Genomic DNA, 8,577 nt, shown 5'->3' with positions numbered 1-8,577 from the left:
TTATCTTGGCCCACGTAGTTCCACTTATCTCTTAGATGCAAGAGTAGTCTGGTAAACAAAATTTTATCCCCAAGAAGCTAAAAGGTTTAGTTATCCAGACAAAAAGTTGGTGGTGACAAGCAGAACTGTTGTTTTTTATGTGCCGCTGTCAGATGATCTCTAATTAAGGTTATGAGATGTAATTATTTTGAAAAGTGAGACCTTTGTTGAAAAGCATCAACTCTGGTTATTAGTATGTTAAGCAGTCAACTTAAATTTGCTGGGCACTGTTGTCGAACCAAGCAGGAAATAGTTTCATCCTTTCTATTGTGGAAACTGAGAGGTAGTAAAGGTCAAACTCCTGCAATGGACTTGCCTTGGATGACTTTTACTTACACTTTAATTATATAAAGACACTGAAATTGAATACTAGAACTTGGGAAAAGTAATGCTTGAAGGGCTCTATCTGAAGCAAAGTATGTTCTAGCTAAGTCCTGACTACAGGTCGAGAGATAGATAAAGCTGTTAAATGGTTAGACGTATTGTAATTCATTAATGATTTATTCAAAAATATGCCCATACAGTAGCTTGCCTCTTTCCCTGCACTGCTACTTGTTGCCAGTCTAAGAACAAGATGTTGCGGTGTAGATGAGAAGTGAAAACAGAATAAAGATATCTAGCTATGTAACGAACAGGGGTTCTCTCATTGGATATCATCTCTGTAGAACTGGAAAAATATAATAAACCACAATTTAATCAAACAAATTCAATTTCATTAGCAACAGATATACATATACATCACTACAGTGCTGATCATGACAGAAAATTTTCAGATACATTTTTGTACTTATACAAGTTATACACTCAACATCCTTCCTAACAGATAACAACTGTTTGATAAAACAAGGCTTATAATTACAATGCAATCTAACAATCCTTTCATTTTGTTTGCCAAACTGACTTCCTTGAAAAAATGTCTCCCTTCCTCTGTCTGGGAGCCAATAAAATCTTTAGGTACTCTTCAGGTTCTCTGGAGAAAAACACATTTTCTGGTTTGCAAGACCTGCTTTCTTGTTCTTGTGAATGCACAATGATTGGCATCAGACGTTATATTTGGTATTTACAAGAAATTGACTTCACACCTATTATGAAATTATTTAGCTACATGTCTACATAATCTATAATGTTATCTATTACATTAAAGACCACTCTTCTCATATATGAGTGGGTAGTTATTGAACAAAACAATCATGACTATCTTTATTGAATACTTAAAAGTTTGTGGAGTTCCACCATAAGCTGACTAGGAGTAGGAGTAAATGTACATGAAACCAGCATGCTTATTCATATGGTGGACCATTCACTATTTTGTCGCAGTCAAAAAGATTTAGTTTCATAGTCAAAACCATACAAGATTGTCAACAAACAACATTTCATTGTTGGTTATTATCGGTGTCAATAAGAATCTGTTATTCATCAGCAGTACTAACAATACGTGCTATGGGTAAGACAGTTTGCTAAGATGCAGGCTTTTCCAAACTCAGTCACACAAGAACTGACAAGTACTTTCTACATCTAGAAGCACAGTTGTCTTGCAATTGTGTTCCATATACAGTATAGTCATGTACAGCCAGCCAAGCTACTCCAGATCTGCATGTAATGCACCCCAAAAGGTACTGTGTAGCCAGGCTACTTTAGATCTCTATTCACTGCACTCCTAGTAGTCCTGTGTAGCCAGACTACTCTGCATGTACTGCTGAAGAGCACTCAATCGGGCGTCGATTTCTGCCATTTCTGCAGACCGGTCATGGTAGCCACCACTGCTGACCTTCTGAACCCCTGCTGACCTCTTCCTGCGGGCAGATGTAGTGGCTGGGGTACTGGACAATCTCTTCCGGCTGTCAGGCCCCTCTGGTGTAGTCCATAGGTAAGAACTACTCGGTGGTTTGCGCTTCTTCAGAACTCCCTTCAACCTGCTTCTTGAAGGTTCATCGTTGTCTGACAGCACCCCTACATCAGAAATGGACCCTGCTGATGACCTCCGGGTTCTGTTCCTGCCCACACTACCTGTACTGCCTACTGAGGATGATCGATTCCGCTCCCTCATAGGAGGGCGTTGTCTGGACCTGGTTCTCCCTCTCTCAGCAGGTGTGCCTCCTGTTCTCACCATGGACCTTGTTTCCCTTTTCCTTTTTTCAGCAGATTGTTGTTTCTTTAAGTTCTGTCTTTTCACGTATGCAGTGGGGTCAAACCTGGGTTTGCTGCCGATTGGTGATGGCGTTTTGATGTCGGAGTAGGACCGATAAGTCCTCTCTCTGGAACTGGAGCGGGACCTGAGACCTGGTCCACTACGGTCTCGGGATAATGACCGCTCTCGGGATAACGGCCTGTCTCGAAGTCTATCTCGTGAGCGGGAATTGGGTGCTGGTCCACTGCGGTCGCGAGATAATGATCGGTCTCGGAATCTGTCCCGTGAGGTGGACCGTTCCCGTGGCCCTCTCTTGTAAACCGCCAGCTCATTGGTGAGGCTCTTGACGCGTACTCTGAGGTTCCTCTCTGTTGCTCGGAGCTCCTCCAGCTCTTCCTGCAGCTCCTTGTAGGCCTGTGATTTCTTGTTGGCTGAACGCTGGTGTCGGGATCTCTCCTTCAGCAGCTCCTGCTCCAGGTTCTTTACAACCTGTTTAAGGACCCGGATCTCCTTTGCAGGGTTGCCCTTGGCAGTAGAGTCCACATCCCGTCTGAACTGCAAAAAGTCCTGCTCAATCTGCTCTTTTTCCTTGAGCAAGGTGCTGTAAGCCTTACGCAGTTTCCTGAACTCACTGCCCTTATGATCTTGGTTTCCCTGTGTAGTCAGCCTATTGATTTGTTCGTTTAGTCTCCGGATGGTTTCTTGAAGTACAGCAGGATCAGGTTTTCCCACATAAGGAAGTGGTAGAGGGTAGTGGATTCTGTCAAACTCCACTGTGTATGTAAGGATGAGATATCTCTTGGTGGTGAGTACCCCGACATGACTAGCAGGCAACGGTTTGGTGCCCGCAAAACCTTTCTTTCCTCGCAGGGTTTCCAGGTCAGTGTAGGTCAGCAGGTCAAGTGTCACACTATCACAGGTCTGTGTGAGGGCTGATTCCAACATGTTGACAAAAATGGGGAATGACTTGTAGTTGCCTGTCTTGTGTGTCAAGTCCTCTAAGTAAGAACTGCTGAAGGTCCCAGCCCACTGGTCAGCGGTCAGTTTGTCCTGTACCTCCACGGCCAGCTGGTCACCTCCCGTCACGTTCATGGTCACGGTGAACTCCGCCCCACGAAACGAGTAAGTCGCCACCATACTGGTCTCCTCACCCATGGTAAATTTGTCCGGAATGCAACGTTACTCAATCCTGTGAATTTGGTGAAAGTGTTGAGTTGGTAAACAACACAATCTTATTGTCTTCACGCAAATACCTTCACAGTGAGAGATACCCAGTGCCCTTAATCATTGCTCGTTACCTCAAAAACATTTTGTTACGTTGTTCCGTTACTAATTATTAACACACAGTGTTTATATCGGTTGAAGTTACCTTTAGTAAAGAAAGATAGTTCAAACCTGCCGCTCATCAACCGTCGCCATGTTTGAATGCCTTTACACACGGACTGTTCCACATAAACAACGATGGGGGGAAGTAATAATGTTGAGGTCGCAAATAAAGGTATAAAGAATTATATAAAAAGTTAAAATGCTTAAGATTAAGATAGAATAGAAATTTAGATGGACTAGATCTTTAATTTCACATTGGTTCTATATAGATTTTCTAGGACAAACCATACGTAGAAACCCCCCCGATAGTTTATTGGAATATCGGTAGGTCAGAGTTCAAATTGAAGATGGCTGACCCAGACGTGAAAAAGTTACCCATCTTCCAAGTCGACGCTTTTACAGACAAACCATTCGCTGGAAACCCGGCAGCAGTTTGTCTGTTAGAAGATATGGTAGGTGTTTCTTCTGGAGAATCTTTATTCGCCGCATCAACAGCAACATTTTGTTTTAAAACACAATTTAACCTCCCCTCCATATAACATGCCATTCAAGTTTCATACTTCGTGAATTTTTGAAATTTAGGAGTTTGAAATGTAAATCTAGAGAGATTATTTTTAGTAAATACCTGATACCTAATAATACTTAATGATTTCTATGTGAGTTACGCTTTGCTACCTGTGCTGTCACAGTACTAGTACTTTTTCTTCCCCCATTTGCCCCACTCCAGCCCCAAAAAAGTAGCTGTAGCTCATGATCAATAACGGAACATCGCCTGATTCTGTTTGGGGCAAAAATAACCACCCATTTCATTTTTTGTTTTCCTCATCTATTGCATATTGTTACTAAGATGTGCCTTTTTCAACAGGATTTGACAGAAGAACACCAACAAAAGATTGCAGCAGAAATGAACCTGTCTGAGACAGCCTATCTCCGCAAACTGAACCCTGGTGACGACTTTTCATCAAGTGAGAATACTTGGCATTACACATGGCTACTACTGTAAATAAGTTTTGCGGGAATTTAATTTCACAGTAGCGGGAAAAAGTACTTTTCACGATGGTTCTAAGTTCGCGGCAACACCATACACTGTAGTCCCTTACTGCCATGGAAAAATGTTTGCGGCAGTTATAGATTCACGGTGAAGGGGGCCACCGCGAAAACCATGAACATTAAACCACCGCAAAAGTTTCTGCATTTACAGTAGCTTGTTAAGATGATAATATTACTAAGATGCTTGGATGTGGTCACCATCCATTTCAACAAGATTCCAATCAATTTCCATCCACCCTTGGCCCCTGTTATTAAATCCCCCAAAAGGGTTACAAGCTTACTGTAAATTATACAAAGCAGCTACAAAAGCAGATACAAGCTGTGAATAAAAAATAAAAATGTCGGAAACAGATTCTAATATCAGAGAGTGCCAAAGTCTACTTCAAAGTCAAAGAAGAAGATGTGAGAGAACAAAAATGAAAGATGCACTGTTTGATGTATACCAAAATCAATGTGTTCGGTTATTTGTTCAAACTTCTTTGACTTTGACTTTGACTTAGATTTCATAATGAAGGCTCCCAGTTCTCCCAGACTCTGGGTTCCCAGAGAATGTCATAGATATAATAGAATCAACATGACTTGATTATTAAAGATATGTCACACTTTTACAATTTGTTAAATCCATGAAGAAAGCTGCCCATTTGGTTATGGTATAAATAGAGTTGAGCATGGTTGGAAGTTGTTTTCAGACAGTTATGCAGGGCAGTTACATGTTCATGTAATCTACATTGCTGTATTGTAGGTTCCAAGTTTGGTCTCAGATGGTTCACTCCCACCAATGAAGTTGCTCTGTGTGGACATGCGACCCTGGCCTCTGCAGCTACTCTGTTCTACATGATGAGTAAGTAAAATTCTGTATGTCACAGTGTTTCCCTCTCTCAACACAATGATGACAGAAACATGTCAAGTATCTGGAGGCTGAGGAATGCATGTGTAATAGACAAAACCTTGCTCTCAATCACAATAAGTATACTATTGCATTTCAATGTTTATTCACCAAACCTGATGCTATATTATAGTTTTGTTATTACAGTAGTATCATAGTGAATAAAAGTTTCACTAAGGTAGAGTAAGAAGATAAACTTTTCTCCTCTGAGTCTGAAGTTCTGGTGGTAGCATGCTAGTGACTTTGTTGTCATGAGGATTCAGAGCAGGGATAAAGTTAACTACATTTTGCTTTGGTCACGTTCAGCTTCAAACTCTCCCTTCAGAAAACCCCAGTTCCCAGCTGACGTTCCAGACCCTGAGTGGAGACCTGTTTGCCAGGAGGGAGGGAGATTTCATCTCACTGGACCTGCCTGAAAATAAGTCACAGCCTCAGGTGCAAACATACACACTGATTGTTTTATTTTGGCATTGATAATGTTCATTTGATTCATTGTTTAATATCACTAACTTCATCGCTGCTGACAAAATAACAAGTAACTGTGGACTAAAATGTGTCTGTTTTTATTTTTGCATCCAGGACAAAGAAACATATTCCCAGTTGCTTCAGGTAGGTCCTGTACTTGAAGTAGACTGTACACTTTGTCATGTTGTATAGATAGTATGTGTCTGGCCAAAAGCACTTTCCAGTGTTTGCATCCTTGCTTCTATAGTATCATTTATGTGAGTTTTACTATATGTACAACATGTATATAAAGAAATAAGTGCACATTCTTCTTCTGTCCTAAAGATAGTGGTGGGGGACCTTCCTGTAGAAGACCTTTTTGTGTCTCACACAGCCAAAAAGCTGGTAGTCAGGCTTCAAGATGGTACAACAAGGTCAGTAATGCCATGCGCCTATGTTGCACATGTTCTTGTAGGCACTTGTTGGCATGACCCCTATCAGAGACTTCCAGTACTGCAGGTCTGTAGGAGGGGATCTCCTGGTGAGGCTTACAGATGATGCCACCAGGTCCGTGTAATGAACATCACTGAAATCTTGCCTATCAACAAGTATTCAAATGTATATTGGAAGAAAACTGTTGCTTCACTAACTTAGTTGCAAGGGAAGTGTATACATTGAAAGTACTGATAAGACAAACCAATTAAAGAAAACATGCAATAGATGGTTGACAAGTTTGACTATTTTCCTGTAGATTGAGTACAGTATTCTGAATTCCTGCAGACAGACCTTGGAAAGTCTGAGGCCTGATACGGCGTCCATGTTAGCAGCCCACACTCAAGACATCATCAGAGGTGTCATTGTGACTGTCAAAGGTAACTATCTTAGATATCCGATCTTTGAATATATGTTTGGAGATCTGGATTACCCAATACTACAGTTCATGAAATACTTTTAACATGTAGTTTTGCATGCTTTATAGTCAAAAGTGTTTTTGTCCTGCTAGTACCAGTATGTTTTCACACATTAGATCAGACTCTGATATCAGTTTGCGTCTCTAACTAGACTTAATTTTTGTATCTCCTCAGGAAGTCTAGAGAATGGTTGTGTGGATAATCACGGAGAAATGTACGATTTCATCTCTCGTTATTTTGCGCCTTGGAATGGCATTCCAGAAGACCCAGTAACAGGGTCAGCTCATACTGTCCTGGCCAGCTACTGGGCTAAGGAGCTGGGGAAAACAGAATTCTATGGTAAGATGTTTATATAGCCCTGTCCCTGTCACATTGTGTACAATTTGCTGTATACCAGTAAATAGATAAAGCCAATAGAAAAGTCAAAGTCAAACAGCAAGTGAAGATAATAACCTTTGTCTGTTACTAATATCTTTAATTGCCATACAACAAAGTTTGTTCTGCATAACTGCCTTAAGGTGTAACACACCAGTTCTTTAAAATTTTATAAGTATGTATAAGTTGTGTAAGGTTTGATTCATTCCCACTGGGATTGACCCCTACTCTTTTTGATAAGCGAGATAGATTCTAATCAAATGTGACCTCCAGATTTACTTCCCATTCTAGAGGACATCCCTTATATACCAAAGCTGGGCACTCATACGTGTTAAGTGCCTTTCCCAAGAGCACAACATGAGGGCCTGTTAGGAAATTGGAAGCCAGAACCTTAAGATTCTAAGTCAGCAACACTAACCGCTTGTTTTGTCTGTCTGTCTGTTAGCTCGTCAGTGTTCTGCCAGGGGAGGGGACTTGAAGGTGAGACTGAGAGAAGACGGGAGAGTGGATGTTGCAGGGAAGGCTACTGTTGTCTTACAGGGCATGATCAGGATATAACAGTACTGGATTGCTTTACTACTGGTGTATGTCTTAGATATTTTGCAATGTATTTTTTGTGTTAGACATAGATATTCATTGAAATAGATATTCATATTCATATATTCATAAAACACCAATTCGAAGTGACAAATAAACTTTACAAACCGATATAGGTTTATTGCTAGTGAAAACTTTGGTGTAGTTAAAACTAATAAACACTGCCCATAGATGAAACTAGTTTTGATATTGTAAATATCAATACATGTAATGTATGAAATTATGTGATCTCATCAGCTAGAGATGAATGTACACTTATTAAAGAAATAAAATTTTATGTGGCCTCTATCTGTATTGGTTCTTGCATTAGGCCATGTTGATTTAATTATATGGGTGACATCCGTGTACGCATCAACTCTGTGGGACCGCGTGGCACGATCGGGAGCGCGTTGGTCTCAGGCCCGAGAGGTCCCGGGTTCAAATCCGCTTGCCGTGTCACCGATCTTGTGCCCTTGGGAAAGGCACTTTACACGACTTTCCTCACCTAACTCAGGTGTAAATGAGTACATAGTTGCGGCTAGTGGCAGTGACAGGCCTTTGTGGTGGTGCCAGGCCATAGGGGCATGTTCGGGCATGACGCACCCGCCATGACACACGAGTCAGGGGTAGGAGGAACCCCTTGCATCCTTGGTCGGAAGTCCTCCTAGGAGATGGAAACTCCGAACAACAAAGCCAACGGTATGGTGGCTTTGAAAAGGCGTCTTTGACACCTGTTTCGCCATACCCTCCATATGTATATGGAGAATCTCAATAAAAAAAAAAAAAAAAAAAAAAAACTCTCACTCACTCACTCACTCACTCACTCACTCACTCACTCACTC

The 8,577-nt window shown here is 41.3% G+C and overlaps 3 protein-coding genes across 6 annotated transcripts in view; 2 read left to right on the top strand and 1 right to left on the bottom strand.

Annotated features, from left to right (window-relative positions):
* Positions 1-8,577, top strand: part of LOC118411480 (cGMP-dependent protein kinase 1-like) — a 90,450-nt gene that overhangs the window by 5,888 nt on the left and 75,985 nt on the right. The gene's annotated exons all lie outside the window — the stretch shown is intronic.
* Positions 626-3,641, bottom strand: LOC118411470 (coiled-coil domain-containing protein 61-like). Of its 2 annotated transcripts, none has more exons than XM_035813750.1 (2): positions 3,537-3,641; positions 626-3,356 (listed from the first exon to the last, which is right to left on the bottom strand). In XM_035813750.1, the coding sequence occupies exon 2, from the start codon at positions 3,320-3,322 to the stop codon at positions 1,697-1,699; it is 1,626 nt and encodes a 541-aa protein (XP_035669643.1). In that variant the 5' UTR covers positions 3,323-3,356; positions 3,537-3,641; the 3' UTR covers positions 626-1,696. The 2 variants fall into 2 exon arrangements, with proteins under 2 accessions (XP_035669643.1, XP_035669644.1); XM_035813751.1 differs by having other exon boundaries at positions 3,563-3,628.
* Positions 3,790-7,841, top strand: LOC118411475 (phenazine biosynthesis-like domain-containing protein). Of its 3 annotated transcripts, none has more exons than XM_035813756.1 (9): positions 3,790-3,945; positions 4,359-4,458; positions 5,286-5,384; positions 5,755-5,864; positions 6,009-6,038; positions 6,349-6,440; positions 6,654-6,745; positions 6,959-7,123; positions 7,605-7,841. In XM_035813756.1, the coding sequence occupies exons 1-9, from the start codon at positions 3,841-3,843 to the stop codon at positions 7,715-7,717; spliced, it is 906 nt and encodes a 301-aa protein (XP_035669649.1). In that variant the 5' UTR covers positions 3,790-3,840; the 3' UTR covers positions 7,718-7,841. The 3 variants fall into 3 exon arrangements, with proteins under 3 accessions (XP_035669649.1, XP_035669650.1, XP_035669651.1); XM_035813757.1 differs by lacking the exon at positions 6,349-6,440 and adding an exon at positions 6,219-6,307; XM_035813758.1 differs by lacking the exon at positions 6,349-6,440 and having other exon boundaries at positions 6,625-6,745.

Source organism: Branchiostoma floridae, chromosome 3 (genome assembly GCF_000003815.2).
Source record: "Branchiostoma floridae strain S238N-H82 chromosome 3, Bfl_VNyyK, whole genome shotgun sequence".
NCBI lineage: Eukaryota > Metazoa > Chordata > Leptocardii > Amphioxiformes > Branchiostomatidae > Branchiostoma > Branchiostoma floridae.
Note: the sequence above shows the minus strand (reverse complement) of the source record. Positions and strands in the feature narration are given on the sequence as shown.

Excerpts from the sequence above, each read along its gene's own strand:
- LOC118411470 (XM_035813750.1), bottom strand. The coding sequence starts at position 3,322 with ATGGGTGAGGAGACCAGTATGGTGGCGACTTACTCGTTTCGTGGGGCG.
- LOC118411475 (XM_035813756.1), top strand. The coding sequence starts at position 3,841 with ATGGCTGACCCAGACGTGAAAAAGTTACCCATCTTCCAAGTCGACGCT. Across the intron at positions 3,946-4,358 it reads TTTGTCTGTTAGAAGATATG|GATTTGACAGAAGAACACCA; the intron begins GTAGGTGTTTCT and ends CTTTTTCAACAG. Across the intron at positions 5,865-6,008 it reads AAAATAAGTCACAGCCTCAG|GACAAAGAAACATATTCCCA; the intron begins GTGCAAACATAC and ends TTTTGCATCCAG.